This window comes from Aethalodelphis obliquidens, unplaced genomic scaffold (assembly GCF_003676395.1).
Source record: "Aethalodelphis obliquidens isolate GAN/ISIS:26980383/991018 unplaced genomic scaffold, ASM367639v1 scaffold21, whole genome shotgun sequence".
Taxonomy (NCBI): domain Eukaryota; kingdom Metazoa; phylum Chordata; class Mammalia; order Artiodactyla; family Delphinidae; genus Aethalodelphis; species Aethalodelphis obliquidens.
In genome coordinates, this window is record NW_020837965.1 from 457,744 (window position 1) to 483,428 (window position 25,685).

Genomic DNA, 25,685 nt, shown 5'->3' on the forward strand with positions numbered 1-25,685 from the left:
AAAAAAAGATTAGATGTTAATATTTGAAGATTTTTTTAAAGGGGTTTGAAGCTATTTCTTTTCTTTTTTTAAAATTTATTTATTTATTTTTGGCTGCGCTGGGTCTTCGTTGCTGCACGCGGCCTTTTCTCTAGTTGTGACGAGCAGGAGCTACTCTTTGTTGCGGTGCGCAGGCTTCTCATTGCGGCGGCTTCTCTTTGCTGCGGAGCATGGTCTCTAGGCATGCAGGCTTCAGTAGTTGTGGCACACGGGCTCAGTAGTTGTGGCTTGTGGGCTCTAGAGTGCAGGCTCAGTAGTTGTGGAGCATGGGTTTAGTTGCTCCTTGGCATGTGGGATCTTCCCAGACCAGGGCTTGAACCCATGTCCCCTGCATTGGCAGACAGATTCCCAACCACTGCGCCACCAGGGAAGTCCTTTAATCTGAATTTAAACAATTGAATTTATGAAGTATATTTTCTCTTGAAGTATATTGGCAGTAATGTCCCAACACTCAGTTTTATCAAGAATGTTGATTAGACTTTCAGTTAGTTCTTTAGCAAGAACAAGTCCAGGAGGAAAGGGCTATTTTTCTTTGTGCCTCAGGGTAGAGGTAAGAACTGGATGCTTATGTCTTCAGTGGAGAAACCCAGGTTCTGTTAGCTTGTATCTTCCCTGTGCGAAGCCTCTTTATCAGGGGTTTCACTTGAGTCCAAGGGAGTTTTTATTCTTCTGCATTTAATTTTTGCACAGCTCTACACATCACCCATTTTTATAAAAAGAGCATTAGTGAGATATTTTACACATACTATAAAATTCATCCATTTAAAGTGTACAGTGTGTTTTTAGTATATTCACGGAAGTGTGCAACCACCATGACAATCTAATTTTGGAATATTTCCATCACCCTAAAAAGAAACCCCATACCCATTAGTAACCACCCCCATTCCCCTGACTCCACTTCCCACTCCCCAGTCAGCCCTAAGTAATCACTAACCTACTTGTTGTCTCTGGATTTCATTCCTTTTTATTGCCAAATAATATTCCATTATATGGATATACCACATTGTTCATCAGTTGATGAACATTTGGGAATTTCCACTTTTTGGCTGTTATGAAAATGCTACTATGAACATTTGTGTGCAAGTTTTTGTGTCATCATCATTTTAAACTTTCTTTTGATGTGGGGGTGTGTTTGTATATTATAAGTTTTGCATTGGGATACCCTGGATATAGTTTTAACTTAGTATGAGTACAATATATATCACCCAGTGATCTAAATACATTTTGCTAAACTTAAAGGTAACAACATTTATTGGTCTCTCATTTGTCGTTTTGAGTCACTCAGAAACTGACTGGGTAAGCAAAAACATAAACCTTTTTGCTTTCATCACTGTCAGTACTGGATTCCATTTAAAGGTCTCTAGAGTTTGATATTTCATATCTTAAGCTAGAATGGAGAAGAATGGCTTATTGTGAATCCAGTTACAGTTGACTGACTGTCATGGCTAAATGACAACAATAGGTCATACCCTCTGTTTTGTTGTTATTTTTAATCTCGGTCATATATTCTTGTTTTGTTTTTGCATAGAGTGAAACTTTGAAAGAATAGAATGTTTCTGGCACATAGAAATTCATTTCTGTATTGACATTTAGCCTCAAAGACACATCACTGATTATACAGATGAAGTGAATGTACCCAGTAACTCAAGCTGCACTTGGGTAATCATTAAGAAAGCAGTTCAAAGAATGTGATTAATGGTAGGACTATTTAAGTGTTTTATTCACATTGTCTTCTGGCCTTTGACTCAACTCTGGATTTATTAGAAATAGTACCCCTAAATCAAATCAGAACTAGAGAGTACCAGGGACTTAATAAATAGTCTTTAAAATAAACTTTTTAGCAAATTATGAAAACTAGCCTTTATAGTCTCTCTACCTACCAAAAAAATGAGTGTTAGGTATGTTTGGTTACAGGAATGCTAGTTTATTAGAATCAACATGAATAGAGAGGAAAAAAATGATTTAAAGTGTGGTTTTTAGGGACTTCCCTGGTGGCGCAGTGGTTAAGAATCCGCCTGCCAATGCAGGGGACACAGGTTCGAGCCCTAGTCCCACATGCCACGGAGCAACTAAACCCTTGTGCCACAACTACTGAGCCTGCACTCTAGAGCCCAAGAGCCACAACTACTAAAGCCCGTGTGCCTAGAGCCCGTGCTCCACAACAAGAGAAGCCGCTGTAGCGAGAAGCCCGTGCACCGCAACGAAGAGTACCCCCACTCGCTGCAACTAGAGAAAGCCCGCGTGCAGCAACGAAGACCCAATGCAGCCAAAAATAAATAAGTAAATAAATAAATAAATTTATAAAATAAAATAAAATAAAATGTGGTTTTTAGATGGAATTATTTCAGGTTGATCTTACAAGCACAGGATTTTTAACTCATTAGGATATTATTCTCCACCCTGGACTTTATAAATTATTTCTTCTGAATAAGAATAAAAGCATTTAAATAAAGCCTTTAAAATAAAAGCATGGTAGCTGTCTCCATTTTAAAAAAAAATCTTGCAAAAACATCAATCTACAAAAAGAAACGACTTAGGAGCAAGTCACTTGACTTAACTGTTGTTTGGTTGTTGACTGTCACAGCTTTTTGCTTAACCAAATATGGTGAATAGTTATAATTAGTTTAGTTTCTGCCAAATTTTGGATAGATCAAATTTGTTATTTGTGATTTAACTTCTTAAAGCAGGGCCATTTCTTATACTACTTTGGTATCCACAAGAAATCCCAAATGATGCTGGGAATTAAGAGGGTACTTAAAGCTTACTTTAAGATCTATTTCATAATGTTCACTTGCATTTTACACCAGTGGCCTAGCGGAAAGCATTTCAAAAGGAGCGGTCCTTAGCTTGCAGGGGTGTTCCTAGACAGTATATTCCTAAGGGGTCAGTTCAAATATCACTCCTTTTCTAAAGCTTTTCCTGTCCATCCAACCCAAACCTTCTGCGGAATTAATTATCCCCGTGTCTGTCTTCATAATGTGTTATATACTCCTCTTATAGCTTGGATGACATGACTTGATAATTATTTATTTTCCAGTCTGTCTTCTGACAGATTCTCAAGGAAGGTTAAGGATTATATTATAACCTTAACATTAAGCATAATGCATGGCACTAGAGATAGAGCTGAAGTTTTGGTAAAAATTCTAATCCTTGGCTGAATTTTAATTTCTCCCTTTGTTGCTCATAGAGCAGATAGTCTCTCCTACTTTTAATATGATTTTTAATTAATTAATTAATTAATTATTTTTTGTTGCTGTGCTCAGGCTTTCTCTAGTTGCGGCGAGTGGGGGTTACTCTTCATCGCAGTGTGTGAGCTTCTCATTGCAGTGGCTTCTCTTGTTGTGGAGCATGGGCTCTAGGTGCACGGGCTTCAGTAGTTGTGGCACACGGGCTCAGTAGTTGTGGCTTGTGGGCTCTAGAGCACAGGCTCAGTAGTTGTGGCGCACAGGCTTAGTTGCTCCACGGCATGTGGGATCTTCCCAGACCAGGGCTCAAACCCGTGTCCCCTGCATTGGCAGGCAGGTTCTTAACCACTGCGCCACCAGGGAAGCCCCTCTCTTCTACTTTTAACTTTATGGTAAGAAATATGCTTTATGATCATAATTTTAATAAAATTAAAATTTTATTAGTAATTCTTGTAGTAATGAATTAGAACTGCCTCTAGAGTTTCTGATTCAGTAGATCTGAGATGGGGACCTGACAATGTGTATGTCTAACGTGTTCCCAAAGTGACGCTAATGTGGTTGGTCTAGGGACCACGCCTTGAGAACCACTGATACAGGTAATAAATGCTAACTAACCTACCTGAAAACCTCTACTATATTGAAATAGGATCTGTTCCTGATTTCCCCACCTAACTTTCTTTTTAAGGTCTTGGGGGAAAAAAGTACTCCATAATTGCAAAGCTCTCTACAAGTATCTACACAGAGCACAATTAAGCTGTTGATGAGCAAAGGTGCTCATCAGTAAAGGTGCCCAAAGGAGGGGAGGGTTTTTCTAAGGAAGATTGGTTGATCTCTCCTGGTGTCTCATTATCTGCAAGCATAAGAGTATGTAATGGGCGAGCAGTTAGAACTTGTTGACTAGCTGATGAAACTAGTTTAGAACTCTGACCTTTGATTTTGAGGCCAGTGGTCTAGCATCTATAAAATGCTTCTTTTCACTTTCGCTTCTTTTTTGGTTTGAATGCAAATAAAATTAATGAAAAAGATATTTTAACTTTAATTATTAAGCATTATAGTAAATGTTTATATAGTATCTAACCATATTTCCCCTTCTATTATATTTTGCCATATTGATCACACATAAGTTGTTTTTAAGATCCTAAATTATGACCTGTACTATCAATGAAAGAGTGTTTTTTTCATTCAGTACATGCCTATTATTATGTTAACTATGTATAGGTTAAACTCGAGTTTCAATGAAGCAGACTATTATACACAGTATAATATAATTTTCTGGCTGTGGATATTTTTGTGTTCTAATTCTTTTATGTTAATAATTCACAAATGTTGTAAATAAGGTTTTTCAGAAACATCAAAACTGGATATTTTGAAAAAAAGGTTAACTAGCTGTAATTTCTACTCACAAGGTAAATAACCACTACCATATTGTTATGGACCTGGACCCTTGGACTCTTTATTCAATAGAAATTGATAAGAGGCCAGATGAGAATTCCAGTCAAGGCTTTATTGGGGCTCGTGCTGCAGTACAAGGGAGTGAAAACAAGAGACAGGTACTCTTGCTGTCTCTCTGAGAGGAGCTGCTTGGGTCCTTAAAAGGGGTAACAACAGGGGTGGGTCCATGGGTTGGGCAGGAGGTGTAGCTTAGGTGATCTGCCCACCCCTTTAGTGGTGCCATGTACAGGGATCCTGCACAGTGCCCTGCTTTTGCTCTCAGCACCTCAGAAATGGCAGTTGGTTTGAGGCCTTTTTGAATCCTGTTGATCATAATTGCCCCAACTGTGCACGTGTGCAGTTGTTTTCAGTCCCTTATAGTTTCTTTGTATTCTGTCACTCAAAGAGATGTTAGTCCAGGTGCAAGCACTCCGGTAAAAGGTCCCAGGTCCCAGCCTATCTCAAGATGACTTCCTAAGTAGACACGTCATACGATCAAGTTCTTACCTTGATGTGATGTGGTTTTAAAAGAAATTCATAATCAAGTGAAGACAGTAATTGTTGTACATTTGTACTACTACATTATTTTAGAGGAAAAAGAGGATTTTTAAATTAAGCTTTACTGGGTAAATACTATATATTGGGTATTTTTTCCAAATCTGTTAGGGAAAATATCTTTAAAAGTGTCTACCATTGATGAACTTATTGTCTGGTCAAGTTGAAAACATGAACCATACATATGTGAAACCACAATGCCAACAATTAAAAATCAAATTATCGGGTAGAACAAGTAATTTGTGTTAAAATTGGATAAATCGTCATCTGTGAAGTAAAAGAGTGATCAAAGTGAAGTAGGATTATTGAGGTCATTTATATTCACAGTTGTTGATAGTATGAGGAAAAACTAGCTGAAAGTTAACAGGACTAGTGAACGTTTAGATTAAGCTATTCCTTTTGTAACTTTGTTTAGATTAGGCTATTCCTTTTAGCTATTGGACTGGCCTCAGCCTTAAAGTTAGGCTTGCTACCAACCCTAAAGCTTTCTTTTTTTAAATTTTATTGAAGTATAGTTGATTTACAATGTGTTAATTTCTGCTGTAGCAACCCTAAAGCTTTTTATGAGAAGATTCAATAAATGTGTAACTTGGATTTCCCTGGTGGTACAGTGGTTAAGAATCTGCCTGCCAATGCAGGGGACATAGGTTTGAGCCCTGGTCCAGGAAGATCCCACATGCTGTGGAACAACTAAGTCCATGCGCCACAACTACTGAGCCTGTGCTCTAGAGCTCACGAGCCACAACTACTGAAGCCCACGCACCTAGAGCCCATGCTCTGCAACAAGAGAAGCCACCGCAATGAGAAGCCCACGCACCGCAACAAAGAGCAGCCCCCGCTCGCTGCAACTAGAGAAAGCCTGCGCGCAGCAACGAAGACCCAATGCAGCCAAGAATGAATGAATAAATAAATAAATAAATAAATAAATAAATAAATTTATATAAATAAATAAATGAGTGACCAAAGACTCATTCTCTCCACCTCCCAAAGAATTTTTTAGAAGCAAAATGTTGAACCAGAGAGCTTCCCTCATAGCTATTTTATGAATAAATTGAAAATTGTGCTCTTAGATTTGTCTGTATGATTTCTTAAATAAAGGTTGGAAGGCAGCAGCTTATTATTATTAGGCTTAACCTGAGTTAGATTTGGTAGAGTTTAAAAAATATGTAATCTGCTTTTGATTGTTTGGTCATGTGTAATTTGTTCCTCATCCAAAGAATTTAACAATGGAAATAAACATTCATGACATGAAAAGTCACCCCCTTTCTACAGCTTTTCCTGTCCATCCATTTCCAAGTCGTCTGCAGAATTAATTATCCCCATCTCTGTTCCCTGGCCTTCTCTTCATTGTATTATGATATGTAGTGATAATGAGAAAAAGCTGTATTTCCAGAGAAGCATTTGGTGAAGTTTTCTGTTTACTATGGAGATTTTCCAAGCATATACTAACTAGAAAGAATGCTATAATGAACTCCACGTACCCATCCCCAGCTTCAATAATTGTCAACTTTCTGCCATTCTTGTTGTATCTCTGCCCCCTTATATCACACTTTTTGTTGTGGTTGTGTTGTTGGCTGGAGTATTTTAAAGCAAATCCTAGTACCATGTCATTCATAAATAATTTAGTGTGTATCTCTAACCAAGAAGGCCTTTAAAAAACATACACAGGGCTTCCCTGGTGGCGCAGTGGTTGAGAGTCTGCCTGCTGATGCAGGGGACATGGGTTCGCGTCCCGGTCCGGGAAGATCCCACATGCCGTGGAGCGACTGGGCCCGTGAGCCATGGCCGCTGAGCCTGCGCATCCGGAGCCTGTGCTCCGCAACGGGAGAGGCCACAACAGTGAGAGGCCCGCATACCGCAAAAAAAAAACAAAAAAACAAAAAAACACACACACAATTATTACACCAAACAACATAAAATAATAATTCCTTAGTAACGTCTTATAGTCCATGTCCAGTTTGGTTAAAAATTGTGTTTTTCACAGTTGGTTTGTATGAGTCAACATCTGGACAAGTTCTACACATTGCATTTGATTGACATCAGTCTTCAGTCACTTAATCTTCTCTATAAGCACATTCTTCTTCTTCTAGGTTATCCCCCCCCCCCGCCCCATGCTATTTAATTGCTAAAGAAACTGGGTTGTTTGTCCAGGAGGACCTCCCACATTTTAAATTTGGATGATTTTTCTCATGGTGGTAGCATTCCACATGGTCCTCTTTTCCCCCAAATTTCCTGTAATCTAGTAGAGTTAGAGAATAAAGTGGGTTCGGAGTCAGTCTTTTTGGCAAGAATGCTTCATAAGTGTACTTGCTATTGTTGCATATGAAACACAGGACCTTCATTTGTTCTAGTTTCAGTGAAGATCAGTGGGTTTAGGTGGTATCAGTCTCATTCTTTCCATAATAATAATAATGATGATGATTACTATTCTAATAAATCAGCAACTATTTGGTTTCCCTGAAATGTGGTCCAAAGAGGAAAGGCAGAAAAAATGCTTGATTTTCCCCCTCTTTTACTTACCAGTTTTCAGAACATGAAATGAGTTGAAGTGACTGAGGGCTTTTAAGAAATATTATAGTAAAATATAATATATTAAATATAATACAGTAAACTAGTATATTATAATTTAATATAATACATTATATTAATATTATATTAAATATAATACATTAAAATACTATTTAATGTATTTCTAAGCACTATAATCATTATTATTTTTGACACTCAAAACTGTCCCATCTTTAGTTAGTGGACACCCCTTTATGCTGACTTCTGTGTCATTTGACATGACCCTAGTAATCTTTGGTAACTTCCTTCCTTTCAGCGTGTCAAGATATTCCTTGTTCATTTACTTCAGACTTAGAATCTTATCCATTTCTCCAAGGAACCCTGGGAGTAGAAATCTTCGTTTTAGTAGAAATCTAAGTACTTAAGAGTATTAATTGGTACTGGACTGTCATTGCTTCTGGGCTTTTTCCATGGACAGGGTTGGTAAATGAGTTGTTGTTGTTTTGTTTTTTAAGAGAAAAAGAAATTGTGTTCCTACCAATATGCCCAGTTTAAATTAAAGATGTTTAAGGGGGGGGGGCTTCCCTGGTGGCGCAGTGGTTGAGAGTCCGCCTGCCGATGCAGGGGACACGGGTTCGTGCCCCGGTCTGGGAGAATCCCACATGCCGTGGAACGGCTGGGCCTGTGAGCCATGGCCGCTGAGCCTGCGTGTCCGGAGCCTGTGCTTCGCAACGGGAGAGGCCGCAGCAGTGAGAGGCCCGCGTACCGCAAAAAAAAAAAAAAAGATGTTTAAGGGTTTTAAGTTAATGTATTCGGGGTTTTTTTTTAATTTTAATTTTATTGGAGTTTAGTTGATTTACAATGTTATGTTAGTTTCAGGAGCACGGCAGAGTTATTCAGTTATACATATACATATATTCATTCTTTTTTAGATTCTTTTCTCATATACAATGTATTTGATTTTATAATAGTATGTCTTTTACTCTGGAAATCTTGATTTCTAATAACTAACATAATTATTTATGTTTTAACCCACAATGAGACTAGCATCAAAAGAACTAACTACATATAACAACAAGACTGCTGAATGCAATTTAAGATTTCTCTGTGCCTCATTTATATCTTTAGGATATGTACTTGTAGGGATATATAGTCAGAATATGTCTTTTAGAATTATTTAAACTTTTGTACTGTGTGGTTATTGCCAAATTTTAGAGATTCAAGTTATTTTCAGTTTATTTCCACTTTTAGAGATTGCCATTTTTCTATTTAATGAATTTTTTAATGTATAAAATATTTATATGGTGTCCCAAAGTAAAACATATAAAATAAGGTGCATCCAAAGTGTCTACCTTCCACCTCTATCCTACCCCCTCTCTTTTTCTCTTCTAGGTAACCATCTTTATTAGTAAAAACAAATACTAAACTTTATCCTTTCATTATGTCTTTTCAAAATATAAGTAAATATACCTGTGTATTTCTCCATGTCCTAATTTTCCACATAAGGTAATATATTATACATAGTGTTCTGCACCTTGCTTTTTTTCCGCTCAGCAGTATGTTCTGGAGATCGCTCCATAGCAATATATAGGTCTCTTCTTCATTCCTTCATACAGTTGCACAGTACTCTGTAGTATGGAGTCCCTTCCCTAAATTTGAGTTGTTTCCAATCTTCAGTTATTACAGATAGTGCTGAAATGAATAGGAATATGAATACCCTATGTAATATTTTTGCTGGTGTATCTTTGGGTAGCTACCTAGAAGTAAAATTGCTGGGTCAAAAACATAGGTAATTTTACTAGGACAAAAATTTCTTATGCACAGTATTGAATTAAGAATTGAAAAGGAAACAGATTTCCTCTTTCCTCATATATGAATAAATTATTTCAATAGATATATGGTTGACCACCTCCCATGTGCCTGGTATTGTTCTAGTTGCTGGGGATAGAGCAGGAGGCTCTGTAGAACTTCAAGGAGCATGAAGAGAAATAAACAAAGTTAATTTCAGATTTTGGTAAGTGCTGTGAAGGAAGTAAATGTGTTGATATGAAAGAAAGTAACCAAGAGGACTCACTTTGGATAGGGTGGCCACAGAAGGCCTCTTTGAAAAGGTGATGTTTGAACTGAGATTTGGCAGATTAAAAAAATGATTAACGTTGCCATTTATAGACTTTCCTACTATACGCCAGGCAATATAAAGGATTTTCATACCTCATTTTATCTCACAAGACTGCAAAGTCTATTTTATAATTACATTTTATGAATGAGAAAACTGATGCTCATAAAAATAATTTGCTTAAGGTCTTAACACCTGTAAATGGGGGGGGGGAGGGGGGCTGGGATTTGAATCAAGGCTAGACCCATCTAATTCCAAAGCCAGATAAGAGAAATCCTTTTTACTGTATACATTGCCTCTCTTACCCAGAAGGAAAGCAGAGAATACCGAGTTAACATAGTAAATGGTTTAGACTCTTTGTTTTAACCTGGCAGAAATACAGTGTTTTGTTTTTTTTCTTTTAAAGCACTGTTCACATTTACTACTGAATGATTACAAATTCAGAATACATATGCTTGTTTTCTTTGGGAGTATTTGTTATATAACAAAATAGAAAAACATGTCTTCTTGTCCAAGCTAAGTAAAACAATTTCAATATCTGTTTTTATTGTTTTCAACTTAATGATGGTTCTCTGTTTAAAATACCGTAGCAAGAACCTAGGGGCAGGACAGGAATAAAGATGCAGACCTACTAGAGAATGGACTTGAGGACACGGGTGGGGGAAGGGTAAGCTGGGACAAAGTGAGAGAGCAGCATGGACATATATACACTACCAAATGTAAAACCGATAGCTAGTGGGAAGCAGCCGCATAGCACAGGGAGATCAGCTTGGTGCTTTGTGACCACCTAGAGGGGTGGGAGGGAGAGGCAAGAGGGAAGAGATATGGCGATATATGTATATGTATAGCTGATTCACTTTGTTATAAAGCAGAAACTAACACACCATTATAAAGTTATACTCCAATAAAGATGTTAAAAAATAAATAAATAAAATTTTTAAAATAAAATAAAATACCGTAGCAAAAATATCCCCCAGATATTTCTAGCGTATTAGAATAATGCATCTTCTAAGTATCCTATTTATTTATTTCACAAATATTTGTTAAAATCTATATTCAAGGTACTTTACAGTGTCTATTTGAAATAACTTCATTAAATGAAATAACCAAAACATTCAAGGGACTTCCCTGGCGGGCCAGTGGTTAAGACGAGGTGCTTCCACTGCAGGGGGTGCGGGTTAGGTCCCTTGTCAGGGAACTAAGATCCTGCATGCCTTGCAGACTGACCAAAACAAAAACAAAAACACGTTCAAGGTTCTGTAAATAGCCATAAAATTAATCTTAGGGGGAAATTTCTTCTTGTGCCAGCACTTACTGAGGACTTAAATGTATTGTCTTAAGTCTCATACAACCCACTCAGGTAGGTACTAATCCCCTATTTTACAGATGAAGGAACTGAGGCACAAAGAGGCTACATAATTTACCAGAGAGCACCATCTAATAAGTGATAGATTCAGACCAAAGTTCAAATCCTATGCGATCATAGGTTTTTCTATATCATATATATTAAAAGGTCATATCAAACAACAAGAAAGTAGGGAAATATATTCTTCCTTTCTGGTGAGTTAAGTCCATACTACTGTCAGATGAACCATGCGTGAAGATTCATAGACATTTTCTTTGGTATCTTAAACTGGAACTACCTGCAGTTAAAAGTCAGATTCTAATTTTACAAACAAGGCCACCTCTAACAAAATTACAATAAAATGATCTTATTCCCTGGCTTAAAGAAAAATTCTCCAGTAACTATAGGAGTGCTTGTGGTATCAAGACAGCATCTTCTATCTCTATGTAAGTCATAAGCAAAGTGATATTGTGGTGAAAAAATAGTGGCATGAATAATACCTGCTCACAGCCCAAGACATTTGATGTATCTTGGGCCTCAGTGTTTGTCGGATTTTGCAATTTCATGAGCAAGATTTGTATTTTTTTAAAGTTCTATATTTCTCTGTGTTCCACTTGATATCAAATCTGTATTCTTAGATCGTAGTGTTTCATTAAAAAAAATAAATAATCTCAGCCCCTCCTCCCTCTCCTCCCCCTCCCCCCACACTCATTTCGTATAATATGGTAATGATATCACCGTAGCTGTAATTACGGGTCATCTTCATTTCTTTCATCTCTGCCTGTTCTGATGGCTTCATTCCTTTGACGGAAAAGATTTGGCTCTGGGTGCTATGATTATTTTGTTAAGCGTTATTCGAATAGACAGGAGTGAGAGAAATTAATCAATCCAAATGCAATTAGCATCATGTTTAACCCAGTGATGGACGTCTCAAGGTGAAACAGCCAGGGGAGTTTCAGACATTATTATTCAATCCAGTGGTTCTTATCTAAATTATAATCAAGAGAGGTTTTTATTGGCTTCGCAGTGTGAAGATGTAACTCTTTCCCTGCCCTGTGGGTCAAGAAGACTGGGGCCTCCATCCTCTGTAGACGTTTGCTGCTGCCAGCACCTTGAGGTGGGGATGTTCCAAGCAGGAGGATTTTCTTAATATCCAAGTCCTTTGAAATTCATCTATACTGTGATCTTGGTCTGATTTTCCTGGGAGTGGGATATTGCCTGTGAATAAATTACTCTAACTTGGGGCAAAATATTTTGTGTCCTGATGAAATCAGTTTGACTAGTTCTTTCTTAACCTTACATGATAGATTATTATTGCTGTACTCACTTTATGAATGAGGAAATTAAGACTGTGTGAAGCTACTAGCCTTTGGTCACAATAAGTGTTTCACCACGATGTATTACTATGTGAAGGCCCTGAAGTGTGAATGTTCTGCAAAAATTTATGAGTATTTAATAAAAGTTTGCCCCGAGTGTATTAATCCATTGCTTTGATCTCATTGCTGTTCGTTCAACTGAGTTTACCCTTGGAAGTGGAACCAAGTGAAATAGGCCTGTGAGGCCCTCTGAAGAGGAAACAAAATACAAATAAGAAGTTTTTAGGTCTCATTTCTTGAACACAAATCTTTGGGGTTGTTGTTATTGTTTTGGTTTGTTTTTTAGTAGAGAGAAGGATGATAAAAAGGGTTGAATATTTGAAATCTAGTCTTGTTTTGCTCTTGAAAGAGGGCAGAGCAAGGAGAGTTGATGGAGAAACATAGGCTTTCACCTGAATACAGCATTTTTCAAATACCTGACAATTAAGATTCTTCTACTTCTTTCAGCCTTCAGGCATCATGGATGACACTTCCCGTATTTTATGTTCCTGCTTGATGGTTTATATTCTGAGAATAAATCTGTTGGCTGGATGTTTCTGTCCTTTTTTTCCCCCTGTTGTGAAAAGCCATTAAAATTATTTTCCATATTGGAACTGTCCAAATGCATTTAACTGTACATTGAGTCCTGGCATTTCTTTTTTATATTACTTCTTGGATAAAACATTCTCTGGAAGTGGCCCTTGCTATGAATTGAAAGAAAAATGTTTGATATAAAATTATCTTCTCCTGAATTCACGGGAGAGAACATAGTTCTTAGCCACCCCACTCTTTTAGAAGAAAAAGTCATGTTAGAGAGACAAGACACTGAATAGAAAGAGAATCTGGGAAGTGTGCCCCAAAAAGGATTTTCTGAGAATTCTTAGGATGAAGATTTTCATAGTCAATGATAGTTTGGTCATGGATGTAGCATCCAGACTGTTCTTTTCTTAGATATTATTTCATTCTCAAAGAATTTTGGGCAAAAGCCTAAGCCTGTTCTGTCTGCCTTCAAATGCTGCTTTGATATATTTTAGAGAAAAGTGAGATTTCTACCATAAAATCTTTTCTTTTAAATTTATTTATTTTTGGCTGTGTTGGGTCTTCCTTGTGGTGCACGGGCTCTAGGCGCTTGGGCTTCAGTAGTCGTGGCACACGGGCTCAGTAGTTGTGGCACATGGGCTCAGTAGTTGTGGCTCACGGGCTCTAGAGTGCAGGCTCAGTAGTTGTGGTGCATGGGCTTAGTTGCTCTGCGGCACGTGGGATCTTCTTGGACCACGGCTCAAACCTGTGTCCCCTACATTGGCAGGCGGTTTCTCAATCACTGCACCACCAGGGAAGTCCCTCTACCATAAACTCTTACGTTGAGTGGACTCTCCCACAAGAGTTGACTGAGAATGGTCAGTAGACCATATTACAATTACACCATTTTCTGAGGGCCACCAAGTATTCAAATGAGGTCCCAAGAGAGTTCCTTCTCATCCAGGAACACCATGCTCAGTTCATAGCACCTTCTGCTCTTGACAGTGGCCCCAGCCACTCTCGTATCAGAGGCATTATAAAGTGCTTAGTCCTTGACTGGAATTATTGATCACTTAGTGATAGGTTTTTGTGGAGGTCTGAACTGGAGCATGGCGAAGAATCTCAGTCTGGGGGCCTGCCTGGAACTGCTCTGCTGTACGCCGGCCCTATGCCGGAGTGACAGGAAAACTTTCTCATTCCTGTGAGAGAGAAATCAGCACTGTAAATCACATTGGTTTCCTTTGTTCTCCTCTGTGCCTTCACCAAGGCACCTGTGAACAGCTAGATAGCTCCATCTCAAAGGCCACTTCTCATTTATTTGAATTTTCCCTAATACCTAGTACATAGTAGGTAGGCTCTGTACGTGACTAACTTAACTATTCATCCATCCCCTTCATGCTTCTCTTCTGCATAGCACACACTCATGACTAGGAGGTCCCTCAGCGGAATTAGAACGCCTTCAACTAAAAAATAATTGTTAAAAAAAAGTCAAAACTGTAATCATAACAAATGGCATCATTTCTACAAAACACCTTCTATAAATCTAGTTAAATAGATAACCTTTTAGCACATTGATTTAAACCGAACTAACTAGGGTTTTATGTGCTCCTTTTTGCTAGAAGAAGCTGCTGGTGTAGTTAAGGAAGGTCGCTGCCTTTAACTAGCACCCAGGTTTGAACCTCCAGAGTATACGTGTTACACAGATGCAAGTCAGGCATGTTTCCCTTTGTTTTACATTTGAGAGCCTTTAAAAAATAAATAGTTCATCCTCTTTTTGCCACTCCTGGTGCTGCTTGTGTGCGCATTCGGTACTGACCTGGTACCTTTTCTCTTTTGTGAAATGGCAGCTGCGGAGACTCTGTTGTTTCCCATGACCGATGGAAAACCCAAGGAAGGAGTCAAGGCTAAGAACAATGATCATATTAATTTGAAGGTGGCGGGGCTGGACAGTTCTGTGGCACACAGATTAAGATTAAGCATACGCCACTTAGTAAACTAATGAAGGCTTACTGTGAATGACAGGGTTTGTCATTTGAGGTAGGTCAGATTCCAGCTTAATAGGCAGCCAGTTCATGAAACAGACACACTCTGAGAGCAAAATAACTTACTGGATTATGAAAGAGAAGGGCTGAATGAGCACGCCACCAATGGAGGAGGGGGCGCTGTCACGGAACCAGCATTCTGCCCCAGTTGTTGTCGATCAAAACATAGCATTGGTCATTTAGCTTAAAAAAAATAAAGGGAATATGCTCGTGTACATCACCAGTTACTTTAAGTACAGTAAAGGAGTGAGGAAATGGTACATGGAAGAACAGAGAAATCCATACTATAGTAGCCAAGATGCCATCAGTGTGTTCCAGCAGCAGACAGGAGGTGTCTGCTATGAAGGGAACTTGCTCTTTACTCCAGATCTCAGTTCCCACAGACCAAGAAGACCTTCGCAGTTAGAAGACTGCAGTTTGGTTCTCCCACATCCTGACTACTACAGTATGGACTTCTCTATTCTTTCATATACCCCTTCCTCACGTCTTTATTGTAGTTGAAGTAACTAGTGTACACAAGCACATTGGCTTTTTTTTTTTAAGCTAAATGACCAGTGTTATGTTTTGCTTGACAACAACTGGGGCAGAATTCTGGTTCTGTAACAGTCCGCCCTCTCTCCATTAGTGGCGTGCTCATTCAGTCCTTGTCTTTCACATTCAAGTAAGTTATTTTGCTCTCACTGTTTAACAGAAATCAAACAAAAATCCTTGCATACCTTGTTCCATTGGAGAATTTTAATGTTCTTCACTTTATCACTGTAAAACCCAGGGCAGTTTTATAACTTTTTTGTACATAGCTGTTACGTGTAAGGCAATCTGTCTTTAAGCAGGGATAAATTACTCTAAACGAAATGAATCCTAGATAATTTTCCCATCAGGTATCTGGTTGCTTAAATAAACTTCTTGTTTGACATGAAAGAAAGAGTCATACAGTAGCTAGCATTTACAGAATGCCTGTGTGACCCTTGTATTAATCCCATCTTGAACAGATGAGGGGACTGAAACACAGAGAGATGACTTGGGTGACTTGCCCGCAGTGGTTCAGGCTCAGTGTAGGAGCTGGGGTTTGAATCCAAGCCTGTCCAATGCTAAAAGCCCTGCTCTTGGGAATTCCTTGGTGTTACAGTGGTTAGGACTCCACGCTTCCATTGCCGAGGACCCGGGTTCAATCCCTGGTCAGGGAACTAGGGTCCTGCAAGCTGCACAGCGCAGCCAAAATAAATAAATGAATGAATGAATGAATGAATGAATAACTAAATACATGCATGCCCTGCTCTTTTCACAGCGTTATGCTGTCTCCTTTGTTTCCTGGCCACTCAGAGTCTCCTAAACAGCCTGTTGTTGCTTTCAGGATATGAGAGAACCATCCGCCTCGCTAATGTTTTTATTTATATTGATTTAATTATATTGAGGCACAATATAAATATTTAAAGTGGTTTGCATTGGAACTGCAAACCAAATGCTATGAGTTTCTTCCATTTCATTAAAAGTTACTTAATCTTTACATTGTTCCCTATATGAAAGCCAAGCAGAATTTTATCAGGCAGTTGCCTCAAAGTTATAATCTGGAAAATCTTTCTATAATGAAACCCATATGTCATGGGCGAAAGGTGCAAAGCCCTGGCATAGAGGGCTGGTCTCGTGAGAGATTCTGCACCCAATCTCGTTAACCAGGGTGCCTCTGGTAATCCCTTATGCCCTCACTGGTGAGAAATCAGTCTGTACCACTGAATCTTTTCCAACCAGCCACCGGAAGATTTACCGCAGAGAAGACAGTTTGGGGATAGTCATTGTGGAAAGGGAGCCAGAGGCAAGGCTAAATGTAGGATGGCGGAATTGGAGAGTCTAAAGAAGAGATTACATTAAAGCACACACCACCTTCACAGCAAGCAGAATGGAGTCCTCCCTTCAGCCCTGACCTCTCTAAAGTATACCCAGGTATTTACAGCTGCTGTGAACCTGACAGCCCTAGGGAAACTATGAAGGGGTGACAGAAACTGCATCAACCTGGAAGTTGATTATAGTTTATCCATTTGCTGTCTTTAAATGTGTCCCCTGTCCCACACTCAGCAGCAGTTCACATGTTCACCCTTTGGTGAGAGTCTTGACTATGGCTTTCTCAGTTTATGGTGTGTGCCCAGCATAGGAGGGCCTGTAAATCATGACTTGACGTGGAGATCATGCTTCTCTTCTGCAGAGCATACACTGGTGGCTGATGACCAGTCGATCCCTCTGAGCATAGTGATTCGACTGTGGTAGCAGTGCTGCCTTCCTGTTGAATCTTGTAATCCTAGAGAATCAATCCAGAACCAGAAAATTGTTAAGAAATGGTGTTAACTCCAGATAAAACTTTCTCTCGCAACTTTATGGTCCCCAGGATCGTCTTCTAACACATTGTGGGAAAAGAGAAGCAGGAGAGAAGGCAGGAATTGGAAGTGCCAAGCTGAAGAGTATGTAATCTTACCCTGGTCATTAGTGCAAGAATTATACCAAGTGGTAACTGTTGGAAAGAAGGGATGGAACTAGGCAGAAGGACATAGAAATACCTTACTGTCCTCTGTCAGCAAGCATAGATTTCTCTAAAGGTTTTTTCCCAAAGAGATTTGAAATCCTTGGTGGGAGTTTTTTAGTAAAACACATTTACATTATAAACCCTACTGGAAGGGGTGTGTGTGTGTGTGTGTGTGTGTGTGTCTGTGTGTCTGTGTCTGTGTGTCTGTGTAGAAGAGGAATACAGAATAGTAGCAGAAGGCTGTCTCCCTACTCCTAATGGGATTTTGTAGCAGCATGTGTGAGTTTGTTTCAGAAGTCAAAAACGAACAGATGTTGGTATAAATTACCTCTGTGTCTGATGTCTTGCAAATTAAAAGCGCGGTTGGCATCGCTAAACAATTTCACTAGGTTTGGGGGGGTGTGTAGTTAGCGGGTGGTGATTACTATAGCAGGTCGGTAAGAATCTTTACATTGCAGTAGAACAGGAGAGCCAAGGATAAAGAGATGAGGAATAATATAAGGGGTATATGAATTAATCAGAGATGTTAACATCTCTGATGACAAGTGAACAGGAGGGCATGTGCTCCGGAGCAGCCCCTGACGCACAGCAATTTCTCTGCTCAAAAAGGGGCTGGTGCCTAGGATGTGATTTACAGGGCACAGCCCTCTGTTAGGGAGCAGCTAGCTGTGTCACACATTTGTGTATCTCCTATATAGGAACAGCGAGTAGGAAAACTTTCACCCCTCCCACGTGAAAGATGATGTCTTTTGGAATACTTCTGCTTTTACGGTGGTTCGCTGCAGCTCTGTGTACTTAATTAGGTTGAAGGGGGAGGAATGACTGAGTGGAAGGGGGGTTGTTAAAAAGGATTGGTTAAATTCAAGGAGAGCTTGCCACTGAGAGACTTTGGAATATCCATTTTTTTTTTCCTTTTAAATCCTTTTGATCCCTCGAATAGATTGGGTCTTGTAAAATTTTAAGTCTTAAAATATTGGTCATTCTCCCATTTGGGGAAGAAAAGAGCAAAGAATTGTGGGACATGAAGGACAGTAGGCAGAAATAATTAGTAAGATCAGTACAGTGCTCCTGGCCCAGGATTTTTGGAACAGGGCTCTGTTCTACCCAGCCGAGTATTGTATTACTCAAGTCTGATTTCCAGAGCACCTGCTTCTAGCCACTTTGCAGGATCATTTGATACTGTGTTTAAATTCATTAATAAGCACTGGAGAGTAGGCAGAAAACCTATCCAAGTAGGAATAAATGATGCGACCCACTCTGGCCAAAAGTATAAGTCAATTCCTATAGATCAGGCTGAGGGAAAAGATTCCAAGGAATGGGATTTTCGAGATTGCTAGCCTCCCTTATCACAATTTATTCACTTGTTCACTTAGGAAATACTGCATGCAAGAGAAGCAATAGACTACTTACCCTCCTCTGAAAGGCGCTGCGTTAATAACACCACTATACCAAGCATGATCATGGCTGAATACCCGAGAGGGCGGGGCAGGTGGCATTAATATGCTACTCATTTTACAGATGAAGAAACTGAGGCGCAGAGATCTTTCCCAGCTCAAGGTCTCGCCCAGCTGATAAATATTAGAGTTGGAACTTAAACTGCATTCAGATCCTGTGTTCTCTGAAAGAAATCCATGCTCCCTCCCCTGGGCAATAAAATACTTGTTTGGATTTCTTGTAGAGTAGTTAGTCCTTGTCCCTGGATCTCTCCATGAATCTGGCACTACTTCCATCAAGGGAAATGACTTTTCTTGCCGAATAAGCAAGGTAAATTTTAAAAGAATCCCACAATGTAGAGAATGGAGCAGTGAGGGTCACTAACAAGTCTTATTGTTTGTCTGTGAAATGGAAGGAAAGTAACTTTACTCTGTTCCTACTTGGTTCTAGTTCTTTTGTATACTATCATTCATCCAGCCAACATTTATTCAGCAGGTACCGGGTCCAGCACTATGCTAGGTGCTGGTGATAAAAAGAATAATAAAACACAATCTCTGCCCTCAGTTCTTCGACTTCCATGGAGGAAGACAAGTATATCAACAAGTAATTGCAAGTCTTATAGGAACTTTGTATGTATGGGATTTGGCGTAAACCCACTAAGGAAGGAATGGTCAGTTTGATTTGGGCCAGGGTACGGTTGAGGGCACATGAGACAAGCCCAACGCTGGGGCTTCCATTCCTAGTTAATGGGATTTCCTTTCCCTTTGTTGGAGCTTTGGAACTTGTGAAAGATGGGGAATGTATAGACTGCAGTTACCAAAAGCTTTCCTGGTTACAAAGTTTGTATTGTTTTATTTCTTCCTTGTACAAATAAACCAAGAACTATTAAATGTAGATGGTGGGGTGGGGGAGTGGGAGCCCATTCATCTAGCACCATTTGCTCTGCACCGGGGAAGGGAAGCAAGGAGGCTAGGGTGAAGGTCCTTCTCACCCCTGCAGGTGCCTCCCTAGCCACCTCACTCCTTTGGCCAAGATGGAGACATGTCCTTGGAAGCCACAGGGCACCATAGCCTGCTGTGTGTTCACTGCATGGTTCCAGAAGACTTCTGTCCCCCAGGCCAGCCATCGGAAACTTTCAGCACTGTTACATCCATTTAAGAGACATAAAAAGATGATCTTGTGGGGATGAGGATGAAGGGGGTTATGCCACGTACAATTTTTGAGGATTTGCTTGACAGAGCTAAAATGGGGGGCTTCTGGAGTGGGTCTTGTAACTGAGAAATGTTTTACTTTCATTTCAGAGCCTCATATGTAGGAAAGTAGCTGTATAAACCCTCTTGTAACTACAGCATTCAAAGATTGATGGTGCTGAAAGTGAGAAAAAGACACATAAACCTTGCCTGGCTATATTAAATATCTAAGGACTGACAATGCCAAGAGAGAGAAGACCAAAGCTCTATACACCCTACTTTATTACTCCATCCACAGATGAACTGCACTGAGGGAATATAAACTCTGTTACATTACAGTATCCAGGGACTACCACTGCTGAGAGATGGGGTAAATAATCTCTAATTTTGATTTGAGATTATTAATGTCCAGAGACCAACAATCCAGAAAAGACTCTAATCTAATCTTGGTTGGATTTTAGCCTCCAAGAGCAAACCCAAGGGTAAATGATAAAGATTTCCCCAGTTGGCCTGCGCGTTATAGTAATTACCAACTTCAGAACAGTTTGGTACAGTTTATTGTCAATAGTGGTTTGTTTTTCTCCCATTTTGGAGGTTAGTAGAGATTGAATCTGTTATGGTAGCAACTTTGTATACAATTTAAATCAATCTGCATTCTTAAATTAAGTCTTCCTGTGAACGCTTTTTCAGATTTTAGGTCTTCATTTATCTTTCATTTGCTTTGTGATTCCAGCCAGAGAGATGACACGGGGGAAATTCCTCAACATTCTAGAGAAGCCCAAGAAGTAGCAGCTGCTTGTGGACAGGATGCCCTGGGGACTGGAACCATGCTTCCCTCCCAGTGCAGTTCTGATGACGTGCACCTCACTGCTTCCTGCCCAGAGGCTGGAGGGTGCACCTCCAGGACTGACCCTCTCCCCTGCTCCTGGCACTCTGCGCTTCTGAGGACATTCGGCGGCAAGAGAAGAATCTGCTCTATCCAAGGATCTGTGGTGCAGTTATTCATTCAGCTTCTAGACTGTGACCGTCTCAGCCTCGGATGTTGGTAACACCAGAAGGTATATCATTCTTAAAGGTCAAAGTCCTGCTTTCTCGTTTCCGGAAATGATTCTGGAGCTCCAGGATCTTACAGTTGATTTGATTCAGTGATAGCAAAGTCAGTTGAGATGTGTTGATGGGACAAGTTCTTTTGAATTGTACTTGATCTCTTAGGAGGTGTTTATGATGCAAGGAGACCAGAGACCAATTAGATTCTGGACCAGACCATGCAGCTTGGCCTGCAAGCTCACCACTGTATACTAGGTTCCAGGAATCCCCAGCTGGAGAAATGCTTTTAAAATTCTACATCTCTCAAGAGAGTCCCATCCCCCAATGCCTTGCATTCCCCACCTCCCAGCCCCCACCATCAGTCTGACTCCAGGGAAGGGGATCCCTGTGAATCAGGTCCCTCCTGGGATTAGCTTGTACAGTGAAAGGCATATGTAGGGTTGCATTGGGTTCTAGACCTCCAGACCAACTTAAAGGTAACAGAAAGGACTTTTGAGTTCTAGTTAATCTGTTACAGATTCAAGTGAGAAAGTCAGTATGGCCTGAAAGATAGGAGAAGGGGACTGCTTGCAGGAGTTCCCATTTGATTAAAAACTAGAAACTCTACTTGACCTTAAAGGAATGTGCTGTGGAATGGTGGCAATGTTTTGCCCCCCTTGTCCCATCTCACAGCACAGATTAGATATTCCACCCATGTGACAGAAACACACACACACACAAGAAAAAGAGAATTCCCTGACTTTACAACTCTTATGGAGCTCTTTGCCAGTTATCTGTCTCTACGTTAAAACCTGAAAATCTAGCCCGTGGGTAAAATTGATTATACATGTTCTCCTTATTTTGTCTTATAAGCCAGCCCCCGGCTCTGTTGTTTGTAGAAGCACATGGGGTTTCCTAAACTTTATGAAAAGAACATCCATGTGGCAGTAGTGTGTTGGTGTTTGGACACAAGGAATGTTGTGGTCAAGGTTTTGGTCCCGAGTGTCTGCTAGGGCACAAAACTATTCAGTTTAATAGCTGGTTCATTAACCATTTTCTGACACTTCTGCCTTGTTTCCCATGCTAGAGTTAAGGTTGGATTTTTCTCTCATTTGCACCATTTGACCATCCATGCAATTTTACCTATTGATAAGTGGAGTGGAATTTAACACAAGACATAAAGGAGAGTATGAGAAGGAAAACATTCTGCTTGGGTGCTATATAGAAGGTTAGGCTATAGAGGCTTTGATTTTAAGTAAAGCTTATTATTGACATTCCTTTATCTTAAATGCGGTTAAAGAATGTGAAAGATGGGGAGAGAGAGAGAAAGGCGGGTGTGCAAAAACTAGTGCCATAATGTCAAATTCTAACTTTGCTCTGTTTTTGAGAGTTGATGACGTCAGGCACTTCTAAGTGCTTGGGGAAATTGAGAAACATATGGAGAACATTGGGATACCTCCCCCAAACCAACTCCAGTCTGTAAACTGAAGCTATGTAGTTGGTTTTTTGGTCTGCTTTGGCCTCTTCCTTTTACTGTCATCTTATTCACCAGCACTTAATGTAAGTAGATGTTTTAGAATTGTGATATTTATTGGTTTTGTATTTGCCGTCCTTAGAGATGTTAATGATGTATTTTTATATTGATAATATAAATTTATGTACAATGTGTGCATGTATGTATTTCAGGGTGTTAGAGGACTGTACTTTGTATATGGTGGTGTCTATGTCATCATAATAAATATTTCCCTTTTATAGGAGAGTGAGTTTTTCCTCAAAAGGCCAACTTGCACATTTAAAGCACAGACCTCGTCAGAAAGCACAACTATAATGGCAGATGACCCACTATCTTCCCTTTAATATCACAGTGGGTGGTGTGGGGCTTTATGGTCATCTACTGTGTGGTCTCTAGCTGCCATTCTGTCCTACCAGCCACCCAGCTCATTACTGCTCACCTCCCTAAACAGTGTTTAAAAATCTTTAATACCTCGCCTCCTCTACTAATAAAGTCTAGATCCATCATCCTGGCATTTAAAACTCTCTACATCTAATCCTAATCAACCCTCCAGTTTGGTTTCCTTTCTCTCCAGTATATGAAGTCTCTGTTCCAGTTAATCTGAACAGTTCCCAATTCCTCACTTACATGCCTTTGTTCTTGCCATTGAGTTCCTAGAAAGTCTTGCATCCTTTTCCTACACATCAACCTATCCTTCCTGTAAACCCCGCATGATCCAGCTGGACATAATCCTTCCCCCTCCATTCCTACAGCATTTATGTATACCTCCTTATGACTCTTATTACTACAATCCACCTTATATTTAAGTCATCTGAGTACACGTCTTAATTGCCCCGCTAAATTATCTGCTCTCTGAGATTATGGCTGTCTCCCACACATCTAGTTCTTTGTCAGTGTCTTCTTTGAACTGGGGGTTCATGACCTACCTGTTTGCATGCTTCCAGTTAAACGTGACAGATCAAAAACAAATATTTCTCTGCCACCTGCGAAAACCGTTAGTAAGCATTTCTTTACAACTCTGTTCAGGAACTAAAGAGGAAGTGCTAATCAGTACTACTGCTTTCACCCACTGATAGTGTACCTGCTCCAGACCAGAGCATGCCCTTTTAGAAAAAGCATTCCCGTTTAAGGAAAGCAAATTGCTTAGTATCATTGATTCAGCATTGTTTCCCAAGAAGACATCTGGGCGGACAGTAGATTTCTCTGATCTAGAAAAGCATGGCTGGTTGATTGACTGAAAAGGTACAGCATGACAAATATGCTGCTCTAAATCTTTAGAGATGATTTTTCGCATAAATAAGTATCATTTGCCTACAGGTTTGTCTTCTCTTTTCTTTTGCTGTTCCACATACCATCCATGCCTCGCATCTGTTGCCCGTGAGCAGCACCAGTCCTGAGAAGCATAGCACTGGTGCCTGGAGGCACATCTTCAAATTCTTATTCTAAGCTGTTCTCACCAACGGTCTCATTGCTTCTTGCTCTCTTCCGTCTCTCAGGTTTTAGGCCTCAGCTGATTTGCTAGGCTTTCTTTTCATTGTTGGAGCAGTAGAAGTTCACAGGCTATCAATTGCATTGATATCAAAATGCTATCATTAATTTATCTTTTTGTTACCTACTGATCGTATTTTTTTAAATGGACAACTGCTAACTGCTCCTTGTTTTTGGTCCTCTGGCTGCAGGTTATTTTAGCTCCTCTGTCTTCTGAACTCACCCAAATCAGAGCAGTGAAAACGAAGCTGGTGAAAGTCATTCCATTGCCCTTGTGGCTTCCGAAGGGTGTTTGGACTTCCATAAGGGTTTTATAATAAAGCCAAGGAATTTCATTTTCAGTGGGATGCTCTGGTCCCTTCTGTTTCCTCCAGGATTAAGGCATCACAGGAAGGTAAAGGCAGAGCAGGAAGGGAGGAAATGGGCAGTGGGCCACGGTGATGGTCCCAGGGATCAGATAACAGGGTTTCATACCAGCTCTCAACTTCTGCACAAACTCCATCTCCAAGCATTTGGTTATGTTCTGCAGTTTCTGTTTTCTTCATCCTTTGAGAACTACAGGACTACCTGCCCTTGCATGGGCTTCATTTCACCAGAGGACCTTGTACCCCCCCAGCCCCAAAGAGTGGGCAATGAGTGGTCTCTCCCAGCGCATGAAGTTCTGACTGGCCGGTAACTGACTTTTCCTATCTCTTTAGGCTCTGGGGCACTTCGGGGATGTGTCCCTGACTCTGCTTAAAGAGGCCACCGGCCTTCCCACCCTGTGCCCAACACTTTCTTCCGGAGCAGCAGTGGTTGGGGGCTTCAGGTGGCACCAGGTGCACCATGAGGCTCCCGAATGCTGGCAGAACCTGTTAATTAGCACATGAACACCCCAATGCTCCATTAGACGGGCCAGGCATTTGGAACCTTCCCCTCCTGTGGGCCCCTTCCTCCTAATGAGACCTGGAAGAAGGGCCCTCACAAAACATTGCCTCAGAATAATATTCCGCTTTGTCCCCACCAGTAACCAGGGCTGACAGGATCACTCTGTCCATTTCTCTCCTAATTAGCACAATTCCAGCATAGCCTGAGCCAGCAAATGGAGAAAAGCGATCAAAAGCGATCGGACAACCGTACCGAATCGCAAACACAAAGAGGGCCATTCCCCGTAATTAGGTGAGACAATTCCTCAGTCTTTTCTCGGCTGGAGTTTGCTGCTAAGACTCTTGCTGTTTGGGTCCCAGCAACACAAGTTACATGTCTCCCTGGGACACTAATAAGCCCCAAATTGTCTTCCGCTTCACACAACTCTAACCAGAAGACAGATGCGGGGGGAGGGGGCACAGTGAGGGGACAGGGTCTCTAAACAAGCAGCTGCTGCAGTCTTTCCCCAACTCCAAGAAGTAGACACTGGGGCTGAGGGCAGAGAGGGAAGAGGTAGTTGG

At 40.4% G+C, this 25,685-nt stretch overlaps 1 protein-coding gene across 2 annotated transcripts in view; it reads left to right on the forward strand.

The window, feature by feature from the left end:
• LIN52 (lin-52 DREAM MuvB core complex component) overlaps positions 1 to 23,011 on the forward strand; it is a 120,210-nt gene extending 97,199 nt beyond the window's left edge. Inside the window, exons 6-7 of one of the 2 annotated variants that reach the window (XR_003435553.1) lie at positions 20,343 to 20,601; positions 20,965 to 23,011. Coding sequence is in view for 1 of the 2 variants with exons in the window: in XM_027119982.1 (XP_026975783.1) it covers positions 20,965 to 21,020 (56 nt within the window). In the remaining variant the exon portion in view is untranslated. The remainder of the gene's footprint in view (positions 1 to 20,342; positions 20,602 to 20,964) is intronic. The other variant, XM_027119982.1, reaches the window with a different exon arrangement.
• The last annotated feature ends 2,674 nt before the right edge of the window (positions 23,012 to 25,685 follow it).